This window comes from Haliotis rufescens, unplaced genomic scaffold (assembly GCF_023055435.1).
Source record: "Haliotis rufescens isolate VD_foot unplaced genomic scaffold, xgHalRufe1.0.p SCAF_159, whole genome shotgun sequence".
In the NCBI taxonomy this organism is placed as follows: domain Eukaryota; kingdom Metazoa; phylum Mollusca; class Gastropoda; order Lepetellida; family Haliotidae; genus Haliotis; species Haliotis rufescens.
Window position 1 is genome coordinate 2,083 of NW_025963845.1, and position 24,854 is coordinate 26,936.

The following is a 24,854-nucleotide window of genomic DNA, read 5'->3' on the forward strand; positions in this document are numbered from 1 at the left end:
GGCATTAAGGGGCTAAAACAAGGACTGGTCGGCTCGGAGTCAGTATACTGTGTCTGAGTGGGGTATTCATGTTAAACTGCGGCATGGTATCTCAGTGAGCTAGCACTATAAATCGGCATCAGTCCGGACTAGTACAAGCAGCCACACACACACATACACGTGCATGCACGTCGCTATATAAGTGCAATAATCTTGGACGCGACGTTAAACACAATTTCACCTCACCTCACACCGACACACACACCACCACACACTGACACACACCCAACCACACACTGACACCCACCCCACCACACACTGACACCCATCCCACCACACACTGACACCCACCCCACCACACACTGACACACACCCCACCACACACTGACACACACCCCACCACACACTGACACCCATCCCACCACACACTGACACCTGCCCCACCGCACACTCACACACACACCCACCCACACTGACACACACCCCACCACACACTGACACACACCCACCCACACTGACACACACCCCACCACAAACTGACACACATCCCACCACACACTGACACACACCCCACCACACACTGACACCCATCCCACCACACACTGACACCCACCCCCACCCACACTGACACACACCCCACCACACACTGACACACACCCCACCACACACTGACACACACCCCACCACACAGACACCCATCCCACCACACACTGACACCCATCCCACCACACACTGACACACACCCCCACCCACACTGACACCCACCCCACCACACACTGACACACACCCCACCACACACTGACACCCATCCCACCACACACTGACATCCACCCACCCAACACTGATGCAAACCCCACCACACACTGACACACACCCCACCACACACTGACACACACCCCACCACACACTGACACCCATCCCACCACACACTGACACCCATCCCACCCCACACTGACACCCATCCCACCACACGCTGACACCCATCCCACCACACACTGACACCCACCCCACCACACACTGACACCCACCCCACCACACACTGACACCCACCCCACCACACACTGACACACACCCCCACCCACACTGACACACACCCACCCAACACTGACACCCACCCCACCACACACTGACACACACCCCACCACACACTGACACCCATCCCACAACACACTGACACCCATCCCACCACACACTGACACACCCCCCCCACCATACACTGACACACACCCCACCACACACTGACACCCATCCCACCACACACTGACACCCACCCCACCACACACTGACACCCATCCCACCACACACTTACACCCATCCCACCACACACTGACACACACCCCCACCCACACTGACATCCACCCACCCAACACTGACGCAAACCCTACCCACACTGACACACACCCCCACCCACACTGACCCCCAACACACAACACTGACGCAAACCCCCACCCACCTAACACTGATACACACCCCAAACCCACACTGAAACACTCCCCACACCACACTGACATCCATCCCACACTGACACCCACCCTACCCTACCCCACCCCACACTGACACCAACTCCACCCCATACTGACACCAACTCTATCTAACACTGACACCCACCCCACACTGACACCTGTCCCACCCCACACTGACACCCTACCCACGCTGACACCCACCCCATCCCACACTGACACCCACCCAACCCCACACTGACACCAACCCCACCCAACACTGACAAGCACCCCACCCAACCCAACACTAACACCCATCCCCACACTGACGGGGCCAACCCCACACCCACCCAACCCCACCCCACCCCACCCCATGCTGACACCTGTCCCACCCTACATTGACATCCATCCAAAACGGACACCCACCCCACTGTCCCCACACTGACACCGGTCTCACCCCGTCCACACTCACCTGCAGCTAGCACACGTGATTGATATCTTATCTTATGTGCTGAATTCTCAGGGAAAACGGACTGCGCGAGTGTGTGTATGATTCACAACCTTCCCAGGTAATAACTTGTGAGTGAAGACAACTGTTCTTAGTGATTTACACATGTGGTGTTTACTTTGGGACACCTGCACTGAGGGGACATAGTGTCACCCATCCATGCAGGCTAGGCTGATCCCTATATGAAACAGACCCTGCATGTTGGGAAGTGCATTTGAGTGCATTCAAACAGTTATGTGTCATTTCATTTGAAATCCCTTTCTATGTGACACAAGAAGTTCTTGTGTAATGTGATTATCACATGTATTGACAACCGAGGTAGGACATGTGACCTTTCCCCAGCGTGGCCGCCAATGTTGCCAGTCTGTGCTGAGTGATCTCCAGGTTCTGGTGGTGACAGCCCCTGTTGTCCGACGTTGACAGGTAATGACAACACTGCTAGTTGTGTTACATCACACTGGTGTGTGGGCTGGGGGAGGTCGAGGCTCACACGGGGCTGACCAGAGGCTCCTCACGACGGGATGTGGAGGTAGGTACTCCATGCTGCTATACTCAGACTAACAGTTGTGTGCACTGCAGGTAGACTTAGACCAGCAGTACATCAAATACATGGGTACATATGCCCAATGTATAGATATTTGTGTTAATTCTTTAATATATGGCATGGTCTTCAAGGATATATATATTTGTGTAAATCTAGTAATACTGAGGTACTGTCTTCAAGGATATATATATTTGTGTAAATCTAGTAATACTGAGGTACTGTCTTCAAGGATATATATATTTGTGTAAATCTAGTAATACTGAGGTACGATGTTCAAGGATATATATTTGTTTAAATCACGTTATACTGAGGTACTGTCTTCAGGGATATATATTTGTGTAAATCTAGTAATACTGAGGTACTGTCTTCAGGGATATATATTTGTGTAAATCTAGTAATACTGAGGTACGATCTTCAAGGATAAATATTTATGTAAATCCAGTAATACTGAGGTACGGTCTTCAAGGATATATATTTGTGCACCTTCAGTAATTCTGAGGTACAGTGATCCCTCAGTACAACATTATCTTGGGGGCCAAATAATTGATGAGCGTGATGAGCATTATAGACGATCAGCGGTTAAGTCGAGGTGGAGTCGTAGGGGGTACAAGGTGACCAACAAAACAGTAATGCTCTGCCTACCTTGCATGATCTATGTTGCAGGTTTCAGAGTTTAAAAAAAATTTAGAATAGTAGTTGTTTATTATTCATAGTGTAAAAAAAGATTTATTGAGTGTTATGCGCTTTTGAAATTCAGGTGAACAAACAGGTATAACAAACTTGGTCAATAAATATATGCAGTTTGACATGCACCATCACTGGACATGATGATTTACCATTCAAAATGTATGTCCTGCTCTCCAAAGCATTGTTTTTATGCAGAGATTAAGATTACCGTGTGTATTTTCTCGTAAACTAAGCCGGAAATAGCAATCAGCTGTGCACACGTTTCCTCCCAATCTACTGGTGATTGAGTTAAAAAGTACCCAATGATACAACTTCAATAAATTTTGATGCAAAAGTTGGAAGAAGTTATATCTGAAATTATTATTTTATCAGGAATAATATATTCCAATATCGTGTTATTTTCGTTGCAGCTTTTACTGAAAATATTTAACATTATAAGAATCATAAGCATAGAACTTTGGTACAGGTGATTACTATTGCCGGATATTTTTACATATGGAACAATTTGACCAGTCACCGACTTCCAGCGCTACATGTATTTTGATTGCAAAAACGTTATGTTTACATTTAACAGTCAAACTGCCTCAAATTTGAATTTTAACAAGTCAAACTAAGGCATTTATGATGTGAATCCATTCTCTTGCAACTAAAGTTCATTTCAAGGCATCAATAGCAGTAATCTGACCGTAGTTGCTGTAAATATTGGTTAGTTGTGCAGTCTACCGAAATTTTGAATGAAATTAATAATATATATAACAAACATAAGTCCAGATAAACAATGAACACTTTTTTATAACCTTTGTTGACTGGTATTTCCGGTGTAACGTGCTTGCCGTGATCAGCTGATAATGAGTAGGAGGAAAACATTGTGCCCTTGGAAAACCGGAGTTTATTATAAAATGTATGTCAATTTTGGGAGCCATGCTTTACGCGCGCGCTATAACTGAGTTAGCGCTATATTGAAGAGTGCTATAGCGAGGGAACACTGTACTGTCTTCAAGGATATATATTGTGTAAATCTAGTTATAGTGAGGTACGGTCTTCAAGGATATATATTGTGTAAATCTAGTTATAGTGAGGTACGGTCTTCAAGGATATATGTATGAGACATATTACTCAAACACCCCCGCACCCTGATTATATAGATGTGATATCCCTGTACGGGTGAGTACAATGGCTGTATTCCAGTCAAGGATGTTGTAGGACCTTATACAGGCCTGACAAGGGTTGGCTGCAATCTCACCTCTTCCTATGTCACTGGCCCTTCTCAAGATCTGTAGATTTGGTTCTTGTCCATAGAGAGCATCACTGTCGGCTATCTGTTAGTCATCTAATGGCAGTAAGATGCAAATGTAGATACTTGGAAAGTTATCACTGTTAATACTGTATTATACTTTGTATAATGCACGCCTTTTCTCCGTGTAAATACACACAGTTACCACTGGCACATAACACGGAACATTATTTGTATTATTTGGGTCACACTGTTGGCCAGGAGTGAGATTAGCCAAGTCAGGTGGTGGTTCTCAGATCGGCAGACTTGGGCAGACTCGGGCAGACTCACTCAGTTTGAGGGTTTGTCCCAGCCAAGGCAGATCGTCTTCTACTGCTCCTAGAGGTAACCGTGGGATGTTTTCATCACAAACGTAGTCTCTGCATTTATTTATGGACAAGTTTCTTCACAGATATGAAAAGAGTTGTGTGGAGATTTCACTTAATGGCAGGAGTTTTTAGCATAAAGTGACTTGAGAATCATGTCAACAAACATTGGTTAAGAACACCCAACTTCTCCTGTAACAGTTAATCCCTAGATCTGGCTCTAGAGGAACATAACAGGAAACAGCATTTAAGCTTATTTCATGGACCACCTACCTTACATTCGGGCCCCACACAGACTCTGGTAGTTGTCTGGGAGGAACAATGCGATTCCGTTACACTTTAGAAGCTGCTGATTTTATCATGTTTATTTAATAGTTGGATAATTCCTGTTTACGGTAGATCAGTGATACTGGTAGGACTTGTGGGGGATGGGTGATGGAGGGTGGTGTCATGGGCCCCTGGGCTCCTGGATTTGTTGTTTGTGAACACGCATGACTGCACATGGATGACTGGACAAAGAGGGAACCAAGTGAGATAGCATCTGGCTAGAGGAGTGATGTCGTGCCAGTGTGATGAGTGTGGAAGTATTCCTCCTGGTGTCTGTGATGAACAGACAGGTAATTAGACTTCAGGTTCCCTGACAAGGGCCTCCCCTTGTCTACTTGGGCATACAGGTATTTGTTGTCCTATACAGAGAACTGTAGGTACCTATCACCTTTATCATCAGCCCTGGGATGTCAACTGTTTGGGGATATGTAGGTACCTATCACCTGTATCATCAGCCCTGGGATGTCAACAGTTTGGGGATATGTAGGTACCTATCACCTGTATCATCAGCCCTGGGATGTCAACAGTTGGGGGATATGTAGGTACCTATCACCTGTATCATCAGTCCTTGGATGTCAACTGTTTGGGGATATGTAGGTACCTATCACCTGTATCATCAGCCCTGGGATGTCAACTGTTTGGGGATATGTAGGTACCTATCACCTGTATCATCAGCCCTGGGATGTCAACAGTTGGGGGATATGTAGGTACCTATCACCTGTATCATCAGCCCTGGGATGTCAACTGTTTTGGGGATATGTTTGAGTCAAAAAGGTCTAAATGGTAGACATCACGTGGATCCATTGTACAAAGCCCTCTAAGAGCTACAACTATCATTAGTTACAATCACCTTAGCGCTAAGATAGCTTTGTGCAACTGGGCCCTGGACTTTGAGAGATTATATGTTATACCTACATGTGTCAAGACCGCTCAAGGACATAGAAGTCGCTCTGTACTTATTAACATTTTACCAGTGCTAAAGGTTGAGTTTCCCTTCCACAAACAGATTTGGTGCCAAGTGGTTTCATTGCTCACCTACATCCTACACTTGACTGACATAAGTAATGATTTCATAACACTGAACTGGATGTTGCCTCTTTGATGTGCTCATATGCCTATCTCACACCTGAAGCAAGGACTGCACTGATGTCCATACACGCCCTGTATAATAGAGATAGAGGCCCTGTATTGTGTAGTGCTCCATACACGCCCTGTATAATAGTGATAGAGGCCCTGTATTGTGTAGTGCTCCATACACACCCTGTATAATAGTGATAGAGGCCCTGTATTGTTTAGTGCTCCATACACGCCCTGTAGTGATAGAGACTCTTTATTGTGTAGTGCTCCATACACACCCTGTAGTGATAGAGGCCCTGTATTGTATAGTGCTCCATACACGCCCTGTAGTGATAGAGGCTCTTTATTGTGTAGTGGTTCATACATGCCCTGGAGTGATAGAGGCCCTGTATTGTGTAGTGCTCCATACACGCCCTTTATAATAGAGATAGAGGCCCTGTATTGTGTAGTGCTCCATACACGCCCTGTATAATAGAGATAGAGGCCCTTTATTGTGTAGTGCTCCATACACGCCCTGTAGTGATAGAGGCCCTGTATTGTGTAGTGCTCCATACACGCCCTGTATAATAGAGATAGAGGCCCTGTATTGTGTAGTGCTCCATACACACCCTGTAGTGATAGAGGCCCTGTATTGTGTAGTGCTCCATACACGCCCTGTATGATAGAGATAGAGGCCCTGTATTGTGAAGTGCTCCATACACGCCCTGTAGTGATAGAGGCCCTTTATTGTGTAGTGGTTCATACATGCCCTGGAGTTATAGAGGCCCTTTATTGTGTAGTGCTCCATACACACCCTGTAGTGATAGAGGCCCTGTATTGTGTAGTGCTCCATACACGCCCTGTATAATAGAGATAGAGGCCCTGTATTGTGTAGTGCTCCATACACGCCCTGTATGATAGAGATAGAGGCCCTGTATTGTGTAGTGCTCCATACACGCCCTGTAGTGATAGAGGCCCTTTATTGTGTAGTGCTCCATACACGCCCTGTAGTGATAGAGGCCCTGTATTGTGTAGTGCTCCATACACGCCCTGTATAATAGAGATAGAGGCCCTGTATTGTGTAGTGCTCCATACACGCCCTGTATAATAGTGATAGAGGCCCTGTATTGTGTAGTGCTCCATACACGCCCTGTATAATAGTGATAGAGGCCCTGTATTGTGTAGTGCTCCATACACGCCCTGTAGTGATAGAGGCCTTTTATTGTGTAGTGGTTCATACATGCCCTGGAGTTAAAGAGGCCCTTTATTGTGTAGTGGTTCATACATGCCCTGGAGTGATAGAGGCCCTGTATTGTGTAGTGCTCCATACACGCCCTTTATAATAGAGATAGAGGCCCTGTATTGTGTAGTGCTCCATACACGCCCTGTATAATAGAGATAGAGGCCCTTTATTGTGTAGTGCTCCATACACACCCTGTAGTGATAGAGGCCCTGTATTGTGTAGTGCTCCATACACGCCCTGTATGATAGAGATAGAGGCCCTGTATTGTGTAGTGCTCCATACACGCCCTGTAGTGATAGAGGCCCTTTATTGTGTAGTGGTTCATACATGCCCTGGAGTTATAGAGGCCCTTTATTGTGTAGTGGTTCATACATGCCCTGTAGTGATAGAGGCCCTGTATTGTGTAGTGCTCCATACACGCCCTGTATAATAGAGATAGAGGCCCTGTATTGTGTAGTGCTCCATAAACGCCCTGTATAATAGTGATAGAGGCCCTGTATTGTGTAGTGCTCCATACACGCCCTGTAGTGATAGAGGCTCTTTATTGTGTAGTGGTTCATACATGCCCTGTAGTGATAGAGGCCCTGTATTGTGTAGTGCTCCATACACGCCCTGTAGTGATAGAGGCCCTGTATTGTGTAGTGCTCCATACACGCCCTGTAGTGATAGAGGCCCTGTATTGTGTAGTGCTCCATACACGCCCTGTAGTGATAGAGGCCCTGTATTGTGTGGTGGTTCATACATGCCCTGTAGGCCCTGTATTGTGTAGCTACAAGCAGGGTTATTCTGGGTCCACACCAGCTGGGTAAATGTGTCTACATGAAGATTCGGGGTAGAATAGGTCTTCAACAACCAATGCTTGCCATAAAAGGTGACTATGCTTGTCATAAGAGGCGACTAACGGGATCGGGTGGTCAGGCTGGCTGACCTGGTTGATGCATGTCATCGATCCCAATTGAGTGAATCGATGCTCATGATATCATTCACTGGATTGTCTGGTCCAGACTTGATTATTATAGCTGGAATATTGCTGAGTGCGGCGTTAAACGACAAACAAACCAAACCTGATGCCTGCATGGAGGGACTCGTGACAGCAGTCAGGTCAAGTTGGATGGAGATGGATGTAGTGCCACATCTGTCCCAGGTCATGTGGTCGTACACGACTCAACAATGTCGGCTGCTGCAGCTGGTGCTGCCTCATGTATCTTGGAGTACACAGAGTTCATTCCTCAGTCAGGGCAACTCACCACCAGTTTCAAGCATTGTGGCTGGATGTGTCATGTCTTCAAGTTTCACAATTTACTGTGATTGTCACATTCATTACTTAAGCTTACTAAGGAAGCCTACTCTTGATGTCCCTGTCTTGGTAAGGCTGCAATACACATGCCTACTCCTGATGTCCCTGTCTTGGTAAGGCTGCAACACACATGCCTACTCTTGATGTCCCTGTCTTGGTAAGGCTGCAACACACATGCCTACTCTTGATGTCCCTGTCTTGATAAGGCTGCAACACACATGCCTACTCTTGATGTCCCTGTCTTGGTAAGGCTGCAACACACATGCCTACTCCTGATGTCCCTGTCTTGGTAAGGCTGCAACACACATGCCTACTCTTGATGTCCCTGTCTTGGTAAGGCTGCAACACACATGCCTACTCTTGATGTCCCTGTCTTGATAAGGCTGCAACACACATGCCTACTCCTGATGTCCCTGTCTTGGTAAGGCTGCAACACACATGCCTACTCCTGATGTGTGGCATATGGTGGCAGTCTGAACCATACATCCCAGTGGTTGATATCAAGAGCATCCATCCATGCATGTTCAGGGAATTTGATGAGTCATCAGTTTATGTTTATCATTGCTGACCATCACGTCTGAAGAACTGAGGTCTTTATTTTTGTTTTGATCATAAAGCAGCTATGTAGCCCCAGAAATAAGGTTATTTTATTTATAATAAATATATGTCTACAACATAAATAAAATCCAAATGGAGCCCAGAACATACCTTAATTTCAGGGACCCTAGAGCTGAGGCAATCTAGACTTGCCCTTTTGTTTTACTGTCTAGGGTCTGGGAGACAGACTACTTACTGTGACTTTAGCAAATTTATCATCCAAAACTGGCTCCCACAGGATATGTAGCATGGATTAGATCAAGCGATATCTACACTGTAGATATCGCTGCAATGAAATTGCATCACAATGCTTTGCAGACCATTGTGACATCACTGGTTACCATGATGTCACAATCAAACGAAATCACTAATGGCTCTGCTACTTAAGCTGTTAGCAGTACTTTTTACACTGAAGACATTGCTAATTACTGTCTGCAAACTGAAAAAGTTTGAAGAATGATGTTGGATGATAAAAAAAATCTCACCCTCGTGTCTTTTGATATCAAATATATCAACACTCGTTGATAAAAGTGCCAAAATCTTTTCCGCTTTTATCAACTCGTGTTGATATATTTGATATGAAAAGACACTTGGGTGAGATTCTCTATATAATCACTAGCTTGGTCCATCTGTAGACACACATTCAATGTCTTTAGAACTCTGTAATATGTGATGGCTTGTTTTCGAGCAATTGGTCGTAAATGGATGAGATCGGCTTTCAAAATAGCTGAATGACCAGCAGTAATAGCTAATGTGATGGCAGCATAGTGACGAGGCTCTGGTGGCTGAGACACAGGACTGACTGATGGCCATCGCCACACCTTTATGTGGATTCCTAGTGCAGTTAATCAAGACACATTGCAAATAAAAGGCATGTTTTCTGTGTTGCTGTAAAACGGCAAGCTGTGTTTAATGTCTGCCATCTGTAGTGTCTGCCATCTGTAGTGTCTGTCATCTGTAGTGTCTGCCATCTGTAGTGTCTGTCATCTGTAGTGTCTGTCATCTGTAGTGTCTGCCATGTGTAGTGTCTGTCATCTGTAGTGTCTGCCATGTGTAGTGTCTGTCATCTGTAGTGTCTGCCATCTGTAGTGTCTGTCATCTGTAGTGTCTGCCATCTGTAGTGCCTGCCATCTGTAGTGTCTGCCATATGTAGTGTGTCATCTGTAGTGCCTGCCATCTGTAGCGTCTGTCTTAATCCTCCAGTGTGCACACTGGTTTCAGACTGGTTTCACTTTAATGAAGTTAGGATTCAGCTGTGATACTGTTGTGATATTTGCAAACCACTGTGTAAAACCCATACCTTCAGTCACTGCATTGTTGGCGGCCAAGGTCAGACTTTCTACATTGTAAACTGCAGTCTGTATGTTCTGCTCATGAAGTGTGCAGCTGCCACTAAACCCAGTGTTGAAGTTTATGTTGAACAGATGTAGGCAGTGTATTGATTCCCCACTGTGTGTGATCATTAAAATAGTAATATGGATGGAGTCACACAACTGTTAGCGATGTCCGATTCATCTGACACAAACACCAACACTTGTACGGTCATGTCTCAATACAGACTTGTGCCTGCGAACCGGTTGTTTGTCAACCTCTATTGGAGGTTGTGTGTTCCGGTGTTGCGATAGTTGTGGCAGAGGTCTTTCATGTATGTTGTCACAGATCAGATTGGCAGACAAGTGTGTCACATCTGTCACATAATGTCTTTCCCATTATGACCCATTTTCCTTGTCAGCGTCATCACCTGGACTGTGGTGAACAGTACTATATCCCTGTATCATGGAATTGATCCTGGAAGCTTGTGTTCAGTGGCCACAGGACAATTTGCCGTGAGTTGATTGGCTCCAGGCTGGCCCAGGTCTTGGAGGAAGACAATGTCACTCTGCCCTGCTTTTTTCTCTGCTCGTCTGTGTTGTTAGGCTTTATTGATCTCAAGTCGGAGCACAAGTTGGGAATGAGACGTGTGAAAGAATGGCTTCAATAGGGCCAGCTTGCTGGGACATTTGTGGCCAGCGAGGGAACGCTGAGTGAGCGAGATCTGGCTGAGCACTCCGTGGCTGCTGCAGACAGCTGACTGGCCACAGGTCGCTCAAATTAGGCACAATTTTTTCTCACCATGGCAACTAATAATTGATCAAGTTGAGCAAGCAGTGGATGTTGCTGAAGAGTTACAGGTTGTGTTGGAACAGTGATGTGGACGGCAGCACCGACGCCTGGTGCATCTGGTATCGGGCTGTGTACTGTGCTGTGTATGATGGAGGACATGGTGGCTTGGCTCTGGCAGCGTTGAGTTCCCTCCCCATGAAGTCACCCTGCTGCTGCTTCTTCTCCTCAGTCAGTAGCCTCATCCCCTTCCTCCAGCCCCTGTGCTGCATCTCACACCCTGCCTTAAACACAGTGTGACCCCCTTGCCTTGACAACATTGTGCTGTGCTCGCAATAGGACACCACACAGAAGCCATGTTTTGGACATACACCTGCAGGTATATAACATGTATAATGTGCCTCACCCTCCGTTGATATACACCTGCTGGTATATAACATGTATAATGTACCTCACTCACCATGGACATACACCTGCAGGTATATAACATGTATAATGTGCCTCACCCTCCGTTGATATACACCTGCAGGTATATAATGTATATAATGTGCCTCACTCTCCGTGGATATACACCTGTAGGTATATAACATGTATAATGTGCCTCACCCTCCGTTGATATACACCTGCAGGTATATAACATGGATAATGTGCCTCACTCACCGTGGATATACACCTGCAGGTATATAACATGTATAATGTGCCTCACTCTCCACTGATATACACCTGCAGGTATATAACATGGATAATGTGCCTCACTCTCTGTGGATATACACCTGCAGGTATATAACATGGATAATGTGCCTCACTCTCCATTGATATACACCTGCAGGTATATAACATGGATAATGTGCCTCACTCTCTGTGGATATACACCTGCAGGTATATAACATGGATAATGTGCCTCACTCTCCATTGATATACACCTGCAGGTATATAACATGGATAATGTGCCTCACTCTCCATTGATATACACCTGCAGGTATATAACATGGATAATGTGCCTCACTCTCCATTGATATACACCTGCAGGTATATAACATGGATAATGTGCCTCACTCTCTGTGGATATACACCTGCAGGTATATAACATGGATAATGTGCCTCACTCTCCATTGATATACACCTGCAGGTATATAACATGGATAATGTGCCTCACTCTCCATTGATATACACCTGCAGGTATATAACATGGATAATGTGCCTCACTCTCTGTGGATATACACCTGCAGGTATATAACATGGATAATGTACCTCACTCTCCATTGATATACACCTGCAGGTATATAACATGGATAATGTGCCTCACTCTCCATTGATATACACCTGCAGGTATATAACATGGATAATGTGCCTCACTCTCCATTGATATACACCTGCAGGTATATAACATGGATAATGTGCCTCACTCTCCATTGATATACACCTGCAGGTATATAACATAGATAATGTGCCTCACTCTCCGTGTTGAGGCAAACTCATTGTGCAAACCTTCTGTCATTGTTGACATTCTTATAAGGTGTATATGTCTGTATTGTGGATTGTAGACATATTAACGTTGACTGTATAAATGGCTACATGGACCCTCATGTCTGTATACACACGTTTATATGTGCTCCCCCTGAACCCACACACTTCCGGCCACACCCATCCCTACCCAACCCAACCCATGTATGAGTATGGCAGAGTCAGTGGGAGGATCATGTCACAATGCACATTATTGTAGGATCAAGTATCTTCTTGGATTTATCAATGTCAGTTAATTGTTTATTATGATACACCTTGTACTTAGGATTAAATGTAGATGAGAAGTGATACTACATTCCTTCAGAGAGGAGAAAACTCATTATAGGCATTATACACCTTGTACTTAGGATTGTACTGTAGATGAGAAGTGATACTACATTCCTTCAGAGAGGAGAAAACTCATTATAGGCATTATACACCTTGTACTTAGGATTGTACTGTAGATGAGAAGTGATACTACATTCCTTCAGAGAGGAGAAAACTCATTATAGGCATTATACACCTTGTACTTAGGATTGTACTGTAGATGAGAAGTGATACTACATTCCTTCAGAGAGGAGAAAACTCATTATAGGCATTATACACCTTGTACTTAGGATTGTACTGTAGATGAGAAGTGATACTACATTCCTTCAGAGAGGAGAAAACTCATTATAGGCATTATACACCTTGTACTTAGGATTGTACTGTAGATGAGAAGTGATACTACATTCCTTCAGAGAGGAGAAAACTCATTATAGGCATTATACACCTTGTACTTAGGATTGTACTGTAGATGAGAAGTGATACTACATTCCTTCAGAGAGGAGAAAACTCATTATAGGCATTATAGTGTGTGCCAACTCCAGCTAGTAACATGTGAGTGACATCTGGCTTGTTGGTGTCGATAAGATAATACCAATGTTGACATATAATCTCCATCTTCATCAGTATGTTCTCCAAATTACTAATATACATTATTTGCCACAGGTGACATTGGTGGGAACATATTGTTGCTATGACAACAAGGATTTACCACTGGTTTTGGAATATCAAGATTTGGACGTGGATATCTTCATATTGATGTCTAGAAGAATTCTGCAGACTGTGTTACTGACAGGACAGGCACCCGGGGCAGCTGTGGCCTGCTGTCTGTCAGTCGTAGATGCACCGACTGCTCTCTCCAGCTCAATAGGAACACAACCAGGAGTATTATGTGCATGCTGAAAACAGGGCCGTGGATTGGAATGGATATGTTTTGTGTAAAGAACCAAACTTTATCTTGTTTATGTAGGAGGTAGATTTGTGAGAGAGGAGACGTAATGCAGTGATCACCACGGAGAAGTGTCAGCGTGTGCCCACCTGCGTGGAGATGTTGGCATAGTTATTGAACGTTATCATTTATAAATAACTTGTATGTAAACACACATGGATTAGTACATCTCAGAGGTCTGACTGGCGTCTGGGTTTGAGGCTACGTCCCCCAGCATGCCAGGGGTTTTCCCCACACCATCAAAGTCGTGGAAACAAATTCAAGTTGGCGTGATGTTGGGCAAACGGAGAAAGAAGACGCGGCATAAGATGTCCATAGCCAAGTTGTGTTCGTGCATGGTGGGTGAGTCCGATGACTTCCCAGAGAGTGCTCGCCCTTACGATGTCACCAAGTCCTCAGGGGTGAGACAAGTCTTCTCCCACTTTTACAGTTGAGAAAATAACCAATTATAGTTTGTTGATCGCCTAATTCTACTTGACACTTCTGTCTCTGCTATTTACTTAAATTTGTCCCATTCATACAATATCTCGTGTTAGTTCATGGATGTAAATATAGTCTCAACACAAATACAGACACAAGAGCTTCGGTGCATGGGTTGTGATCAGTTTGGTATCATACTGTTTCTCCTTACAATTATGGTTATTGTTCAACCCACCTCCGGTACAAATATAAGCAGTTTTATCTCAGATGGTCACAGTTTCCTAGAGTATGCTCTATACTGTGTCCTTGTTGAAGCTGGCCACAGAATATGTCCCCGGTATTCCAATAAGGACTGATTGATTGTGTGTTCTTGTACTTGGACTGACAGATTATACATGTATGTTTGATTGATGGACCACTGACCAATCCTGGCTCCTGTGTTAAGTAATATTGCTGTTTGTGCTAACTCCTTCACACACTGACTCATCCGTCCTGAAGTCCTGATCGGAAAACCAGATGTGAGGAATTATTGAGTGACAGACTTGGTTGTTATGTCAGGATGCGAGTCTAGGTTACTTCAATCTTGTTGATAGGATGGAGAAAACATTCGATGATACCTTGCCCAAATAGCATTACACTGCTCAGTTATACCCCAGACAGATGTCCTGGTCTCAGCTATACCCCACACAGAGATCATGGTCTCAGTTATACCCCAGACAGATGTCCTGGTCTCAGTTATACCCCACACAGAGATCATGGTCTCAGTTATACCCCAGACAGATGTCCTGGTCTCAGTTATACCCCACAAAGATGTCCTGGTCTCAGTTATACCCCAGACAGATGTCCTGGTCTCAGTTATACCCCAGACAGATGTCCTGGTCTCAGTTATACCCCACACAGATGTCCTGGTCTCAGTTATACCCCAGACAGATGTCCTGGTCTCAGTTATACCCCACACAGATGTCCTGGTCTCAGTTATACCCCACAAAGATGTCCTGGTCTCAGTTATACCCCACACAGATGTCCTGGTCTCAGTTATACCCCACAAAGATGTCCTGGTCTCAGTTATGCCCCACACAGAGATCATGGTCTCAGTTATACCCCAGACAGATGTCCTGGTCTCAGCTATACCCCACACAGAGATCATGGTCTCAGTTATACCCCAGACAGATGTCCTGGTCTCAGCTATACCCCAGACAGATGTCTCGGTCTCAGTTATACCCCAGACAGATGTCCTGGTCTCAGTTATACCCCACACAGAGATCATGGTCTCAGTTATACCCCAGACAGATGTCCTGGTCTCAGCTATACCCCACACAGAGATCATGGTCTCAGTTATACCCCAGACAGATGTCCTGGTCTCAGCTATACCCCACACAGAGATCATGGTCTCAGTTATACCCCAGACAGATGTCCTGGTCTCAGCTATACCCCACATAGAGATCATGGTCTCAGTTATACCCCAGACAGATGTCCTGGTCTCAGCTATACCCCACACAGAGATCATGGTCTCAGTTATACCCCAGACAGATGTCCTGGTCTCAGTTATACCCCAGACAGATGTCCTGGTCTCAGTTATACCCCACATAGAGATCATGGTCTCAGTTATACCCCAGACAGATGTCCTGGTCTCAGTTATACCCCACACAGAGATCATGGTCTCAGTTATACCCCAGACAGATGTCCTGGTCTCAGTTATACCCCACAAAGATGTCCTGGTCTCAGTTATACCCCAGACAGATGTCCTGGTCTCAGTTATACCCCAGACAGATGTCCTGGTCTCAGTTATACCCCACACAGATGTCCTGGTCTCAGTTATACCCCAGACAGATGTCCTGGTCTCAGTTATACCCCACACAGATGTCCTGGTCTCAGTTATACCCCACAAAGATGTCCTGGTCTCAGTTATACCCCACACAGATGTCCTGGTCTCAGTTATACCCCACAAAGATGTCCTGGTCTCAGTTATGCCCCACACAGAGATCATGGTCTCAGTTATACCCCAGACAGATGTCCTGGTCTCAGTTATACCCCACACAGAGATCATGGTCTCAGTTATACCCCAGACAGATGTCTTGGTCTCAGTTATACCCCAGACAGATGTCCTGGTCTCAGTTATACCCCACACAGAGATCATGGTCTCAGTTATACCCCAGACAGATGTCCTGGTCTCAGCTATACCCCACACAGAGATCGTGGTCTCAGTTATACCCCAGACAGATGTCCTGGTCTCAGCTATACCCCACACAGAGATCATGGTCTCAGTTATACCCCAGACAGATGTCCTGGTCTCAGCTATACCCCACATAGAGATCATGGTCTCAGTTATACCCCAGACAGATGTCCTGGTCTCAGCTATACCCCACACAGAGATCATGGTCTCAGTTATACCCCAGACAGATGTCCTGGTCTCAGCTATACCCCACACAGAGATCATGGTCTCAGTTATACCCCAGACAGATGTCCTGGTCTCAGCTATACCCCACACAGAGATCATGGTCTCAGTTATACCCCAGAAAGATGTCCTGGTCTCAGTTATACCCCACACAGAGATCATGGTCTCAGTTATACCCAAGACAGATGTCCTCTGAAACAAACCTTTTTTGGAGCGTTGCCTAATGCTATCAGTGCAGCTGTGTGTGACAAATAGTTTCATTGGTTGATATATTGGACTTGTTTTGACATGTACCTTGTGATTCTTGGCCACTGTACACAGACAGATTCTGCTTTTCCTGTTAATGCTACAAAAATGACAACATTGCATACATTGAAGAATGTGTGAAACGTCACTTTTGATCTTGACATTGTGAATAATCAAAATAACTTTAACGAGGAGTGTATGTATACAGGCAGTAGGATGTTTATGTGGGGTGACATTGATGGAGAAGCAAGTAGAGAAGGGGATGTATAATCACACAAGTGATGAATGGGTATACTGATGTATGGTGCAAAAGGTGTCACTTAACTAAGATCAGCTTTGGACGGACAGTCGAAGTTATTCCTCTTAGTCCAAGTTTCCAATAGTGGCTGTGCAGATATTCCGCTGCCATAATTACCGCTGTCAAATCCGATACTGTTCCTTTTCGTTCGCATAGTAAATGTATTCGGGACACAGCGATAAACAAATAAGCGACAAGTGAAGTAATTTCTTTTGGTAAGTCTGACTCGAAGCCTTGACTATAAAGCCTAAAATCCATGGCATTGAGCAACCAGTATTCATATGCTTGTTTGTTTGTTAGAATTTATTATATGTAATGGGACAAGTGTTTTCTTGTATCAGTTATCGCAAATAGATGGGCAGTTGTCAGGTATGGTCTCCAAGCATGCTGAAGACGTCTGGCATCTCTCCCATCCATCCACTTGTTATATCAGTAACTATTAGGCAAATATTATTTCTAGTTCTGAGACTTTGAATGACATGGGGAGGTCATTTATCTAGCTCTATGACTCATAAGCTTTCCATTTGACTCCCATCAAAATCCATCGATAATGCATACAGAATACATTTTTGCTGAAAGTGAATAATCTCTATCAAAGGGGAATTATGATTTATGTTCAATGCACATTAACTTAACATTAATAAGAATTACATTCTCTGGAAACAAGTGTTGATTAAGACACTTCCCTGTTTCTCTTCTCTGCTACTGCTGTGTCATGTTTCGCACTCTGTGGTGACATTAAGAGTTGTTGTTCAGCGAAGTGTGAAATTTAACAGATATGCCCGAATGTGTACTGTTGCTGATGCTTTCGGTTCCAGTAGTGGCTGTGTTGTGATTCTAATGCACCCCCGCTGTTACAACGATAGTACTGCATTTATATTGCATTTGAAACTATTTCTTCACACCTGGTAGCTATACACACAATATTGATTACATAATTCCTATAATGCTTCTCACTCTGGCCTCATCCTGGGGTCACGCTGACATCACACTGGCCCAACATTGACCTCACACTGGCCTCGTACTGGGGTCACGCTGTCCTCACACTGGCCTCACACTGACATCACACTGGCCCAACATTGACCTCACACTGACCTCACACTGACATCACACTGGCCTCACACTGGCCCAACATTGACCTCACTCTGGCCTCATACTGGGGTCACGCTGTCCTCACACTGACCTCACACTGACCTCACACTGACATCACACTGGCCCAACATTGACCTCACACTGGCCTCGTACTGGGGTCACACTGGCCTCACACTGGCCACAAACTGGCCTCGCACTGGCCCAACATTGACCTCACACTGGCCTCGTACTGGGGTCACACTGGCCTCACACTGGCCTCACACTGGCCCAACATTGACCTCACACTGGCCTCGTACTGGGGTCACACTGGCCTCACACTGACCTCACACTGGCCCAATTTTGACCTCACACTGGCCTCATACTGGGCTAACTGGCCACACACTGACCTCGCACTGGCCACACACCGACCACACACTGGCCACACACTAGCCTCACTCTGGCCACACACTAGCCTCACACTGGCTATAAGCACTGACCAAACACTGGCTTCGCACTGGCCACACACCGACCACACACTGGACTTGCACTGGCCACATACTGGCATCATACTGGCCACAAACTGGCCTCGCACTGGCCTCACACTGACCACATACTGAACTCACACTGACTACACAATGGCCTCGCACTGACCACACACTGACCACATACTGAACTCACACTGACTACACAATGGCCTCGCACTGACCACACACTTACCACATACTGAACTCACACTGACTACACAATGGCCTCGCACTGACCACACACTGACTACACACTGGCCTCGCACTGGCCTCACACTGACTACACAATGGCCTCGCACTGACCACACACTGACCACACACTGGCCTCACACTGACCACACACTGAACTCACACTGGCCTCGCACTGGCCTCACACTGACATCACACTGGCCCAACACTGGCCTCACACTGACTACACACTGACTACACACTGAACTCACACTGACTACACACTGACCACACACTGGCATCATACTGGCCTCGCACTGGCCTCACACTGACCACACACTGGACTTGCACTGGCCTCACACTGGCCACAAACTGGCCTCGCACTGGCCTCACACTGACTACACACTGGACTTGCACTGGCCTCACACTGGCCTCACACTGGCCACAAACTGGCCTCGCACTGGCCTCACACTGACTACACAATGGCCTCGCACTGACCACACACTGGCCTGGCACTGGCCTCGCACTTGCCACACACTGGACTCAAATTGATGCTCATGATATCAATCATTGGATTGTCTGGTCCAGACTTGATTATTTACAGACCGCCGTCATATAGCTAGAATATTATTATGGTTCTGTTCGGATGAACAAAATTTTCCAAATGGCGTGCTGGTTTTCTTGGGGGAATTAGTCAGCAAAGAGCCGGAGTCACAGGAGACTAATCACAATTTTATTTACAAGAACAATTAACAATGAACAATTTACAATATCTTAGAATATAGCTGTGGATGCCGCAGAAAGTCGGAACAACCCTCTGGGCTGTGGGAGAGAGGTCTGCTTGGTATGAGCGTCAAACCCCTTCTGCTTAACATTTTGCTTCTGTATGTTTTTAACAAAAATTAGAACAATAAAAAGGAATACGATTGTTTGATACACGATGGGGTGTGCCCTATGGTTAATGAATGGCTAGACAGAGGGGAATCCTGTTAATCCTTTTGGACTGGCACTAATCTTGTTGACATATTTACTGGGTGCTTGGAAAGAGATTATGGTATCACTATAGATGAGCTTGTATCCTTAATGAGTCTAAATTGAAGTAATTGCTGAATGTTATTCTACTATAGGTGATGACAGATTTACTTAAATAAAAAGTTCAAGGCAATCTATAAGACTATGTAGACATATCTTTTGTCTTATTGAATAGTATGTCTAGGAGATGTGTTCTCATTACCTTAGACTAACATCTATCTCAAAAGCTGTGACTGAAACTACTGATATTTTGTATATGCATTTTACCTGATGATATGTATTACTTGCTAAACTATAATTATATGAAATGTTGTATAAATTTTATATCATGATAATATTGCTGAGTGTGGCGTTAAGCAACAAACAAACAAACAAACAAACTGGCTTCGCACTGAGCACACACTGGACACATACTGGACTCCCTCTGGCCTTGTACTGGCCTCGCACTGGCCTCGCACTGGACTCACAATGGCCCAACATTGACCTCCAAATGACTACACACTGACTACACACTGGACTCATACTGGCCTCGCACTGGCCACACACTGAACTCACACTGGCCTTGCACTGGCCACACACTGACCATACACTGGCCTCACACTGGCCTCACACTGACCACGCACTGGATTAGCAAGGGGCACTGATTACTGAGGTATTCCACTGGGTGGATGAGATTTCTGGGTTTGACACCAGAAACTTGCTGTGGTGGATTGCTGACAGAACATCATCAACATTGGGTGTTATCCGATGGTTACGTCCAAAAGAAAAATAAATGAAACATTCTGAATATATTTCCACTTTATAGATGTAAGATTTTTTCAGATTTTTCAATAAGATTTTCTCGAGGATGTGTTGTTTTTTGATAGAGTGCATGGGGAAACATTGCTAATGTGTTTTGTGCTGTATAGAAACTCTGCCAGGAACGGAGCTACTGATAATGACGATGTCATCATAGTTCCCTGTCTGTAGTATCTTGGATGTGCTGATAGGTGGGAGCTCAGTCTATTGCTACAGTGTGCATCTCTTCAACAAAGTGCAGGGTCCAGTATCTTTAATCAGTTTCAAGGATTTTGTTTTTGTGTTTGTTACCAATCTGATTGATGTCTCAGTGTCAAGCCTCATGTTGAAATGTATGTGCATATTTTGTTATACATTAGATGGTGCTGTATTTGACACAGTCAAGTGGGGAGAAAATCACTGTCCAGTGACAAATCAGTTGACAGCCATGCCTTCATGTGAAGCCATTAATATGTTAGGAAAAATTATTGATTGATTATTCTATCGCAGACTTGACTGTTCCGAAAAGACAGTACCTTGAATACATTGAACACAAATAAATCCTGAATGGTTCTCCAGAAAGAGGCTAAGGGAGAATACTTGGGCAAGAAATGAAGGAAATACGGGAAAATAATCTCTCCCTCTGCTGCAGCTACACTTTGTATCAGGCGGAATATTCTTAGAGTGGTTGAAGTGGATATTTATAGCTGAGCCTACAGGAGGGGCAGGACAGGCAGACTACAGCAGCCAGCTGGGTAATTGAGTGAGTGTCACAGTCTAATGTACCCTGCGTGTGGACTGCCATACTGCCACCACCGCTGCCGTCTCCTTCCATCAACGGCTGCTGCTGTTGCTGTATCATCGTCCTCCGCTGCTGCCAGAGTCATCATCTACATCGCAGACATATGGGAGGCCGCCAGCTACAGGAGGATATGGTGCTGACATAGAAACTGGTGGCTCTCTGGTTGTGTTGAAGAAGCAGTGCGCTGTGGTGTAGCGGGACTACCGTGTAGACAGACATCCGCAGCCTGTGATGTCCAGGCCTGACCTGCAGCCACGGCTCCAGCCACAAGTTGGGTACAGTCTGGACCGGAGACACAGACCTTCTGCCTGGGTAATCAGTGGTCACACACAGTGGTCAAAAACAGTGGTCACACACAGTGGTCAGATACACTGAACCGGTGGCTCCCACTCCTAGACCTACACTTCTGGCTGTGTAGTGTTATGAGGACAACATTAATTATTAGGTTGGCATTATCTGTGATAGTTTGTACATCCTCCCAATGGTGATATATTTTGTTGATATCCATATATCTGTGGTACCACTGAATATCCTAACTGTCCTGTTCATGTGATCTTTAACAGAATCAAACAGAAACTTTCGAAATAATTTGTGGTTGTGTGATACGCTGAGTGATACAAGTGAAAGACAGCAATACAGGACACTTCTAATTGGCCGAAGTAGGTCTTAACTTCCAGGAATCAGTGCCAGGGCAACATTGTTACGACACTGTCACGACACTGTCAGGCCAGTGGAGACGCCTACAGCAGCAATAACAGACACCACAATTTCCTGGATACAGATGTGGACAACAAGAGTGAAGCAGACATTGTCGGATAATGTGATGAGAATGTAGCAATAATCCGTGTGGAGAGGAAGCTGTTTCCACAAGCCTATCAAGCACACACTGCTAAGCTTTGTTTACATGTACAGTTACGCCAGAGGTATTTGCCCCATAACTCAACAAGGAGAAGGAGCAGGTCTGGAGCAGGATAAATTATAGGCGAGATAATTATACCGCTGTAGAGGTCTGCTGCCGCTGCCGACAAGTGGTGGCAGTGGTGGGATGTATGTGTGTACAGTCCTCCTCCCCTGATGGTGTAGGGTATCAAGCCCTCATGACACACTGTATCTCATCCCAGCTCACTCAGCCCCAGCCTTCAGCTGGCAGTCCATGGAGTCCTGCAAGGAGAGGATGCCTGGTCTATAAAGTAGTCAGTTACCGAGGATACGGGAATTTGTGATTCTGCTACTGCTGTGTCAATATGGGGGATGTACACTCCACTAATGCTGCAGCAGCCAACAGCTCCGATGATCAGGAGGTATATTCTGCCTTTGTTTCTTCATTGTCATCTTCCTGTTCTATGAGAGAGAAGTTTGTCTATCATTTAGTTTCTTGTGTTGGAGAGAGACTTGTTTATGGTTAATTCCTAATGTTTCTGCCATGTGTGACAGCATCAAGTATACGGTAAACACTTCAGCCTTGCTTGTTACTTATCCCATATGATCTGAATGTCTATCTATCTGCCTACTTCCCTGATTCTATTGTATAGCATCACCAACATTCATTATTGCCAGTTGTATCACATGATGATATAAATATTTACCTACCTACCTGCTGTTGTATATATAACATCATATTGTTCATGGTAGCTGTAGTACATAATGTTGTTTGGTCGCAGGTTACGACGCAGGTTCATTTAGCCAGCTGTCATATGTACATGATGCCTTTTGATCTGAGGAAGTTGTATTGCTTGCATCACAAGATTACTGTGTGTATTGTGGAACATTTCCCTTGTTTAATTGCACTCAGTTGAGGGAAGATCCCGAGACATACCTTTCAGCTGGTGTTCTGGTCATGTCTGGGTGTCCCCCGTGTCCTGTATGCAGGGACCAAGTGTTTGACATATACTGGGCCAGGTTGATGTTAGAGATTGTCCCTTGATGTGACCAGTGTGTGGTGGGAGCCAGGCAACAGTGTAGCTGCAGCATCTCTGGAATGCTGGTGTTGACACTGCCACAGAGGCAGACATACTTGCAGTTGGGTGAGAAGCTTGATCAGGTAGTAGAGAGGAGGTGGATCACTCAGGTCAATACTTTAAGGATTGCACCTTTACACCCCTGAATACCTCTGTACACCCCTGAATACCTCTGTTTACCCCTGAATACCTCTGTACACCCCTGAACACCCCTGTACACCACTGAATACCCCTGTACACCCCGGAATACCTCTGTACACCCATGAATACCTCTGAACATCCCTGTACACCCCTGAATTCCTCTGTACACCCCTGAATACCTCTGTACACCCCTGAATACCTAGTACACCCCTGAATACCTCTGTACACCCCTGAATACCTCTGTACACCCCTGAATACCTAGTACACCCCTGAATACCCCTGTACATACACCCCTGAATTCCTCTGTACACCCCTGAATACCTCTGTACACCCCTGAATACCTAGTACACTCCTGAAAACCTCTGCATACCCATGTACACCTCTGAATACTCCTGAATACCCCTGAATACCTAGTACACCCCTGAATACCTCTGTACACCCCTGAATACCTCTGTACACCCCTGAATACCTCAGTACACCCCTGAATTCCTCTGTACACCCCTGATTACCTCTGTACACCCCTGAATTCCTCTGTACACCCCTGAATACCCCTGTACACCCCTGCTCAGTGATATATGGTTGATACAACACTGTGCTACAATATTCACCCTTGTACTACATCATACCATACCTGTGAAGATCCGGGGTAAAATAGGTCTTCAGCAACCCATGCATGCTATAAAAGGCGACTATGCTCGTCGTAAGAGGCGACTAATGGAATCTAGTGTCATTGTATCCCAATCGATGCTCGATTATCTACAGACCGCCATCATATTGCTAAAATATTGCTGTGTGTGGCGTTAAACAACAAACAAACAAAACATTATACGACTCTGTACGCCCCTGTTCCCCATATATCGGGAGGGTAAA

The 24,854-nt window shown here is 45.3% G+C and overlaps 1 protein-coding gene across 3 annotated transcripts in view; it reads left to right on the forward strand.

Annotated features, from left to right (window-relative positions):
* The first annotated feature begins 2,068 nt into the window (after nt 1–2,068).
* LOC125380867 (triple functional domain protein-like) overlaps nt 2,069–24,854 on the forward strand; it is a 90,753-nt gene continuing 67,967 nt past the window's right edge. The window contains exons 1-2 of one of the 3 annotated variants that reach the window (XM_048396610.1): nt 2,069–2,455; nt 13,870–14,553. In XM_048396610.1, the coding sequence (XP_048252567.1) occupies nt 14,368–14,553 (186 nt within the window). In that variant the 5' untranslated portion in view covers nt 2,069–2,455; nt 13,870–14,367. Of the gene's footprint in view, nt 2,456–11,146; nt 11,756–13,869; nt 14,554–21,926; nt 23,187–24,854 lie in introns of those variants that run through there. The other 2 variants (XM_048396611.1, XM_048396612.1) reach the window with 2 other exon arrangements.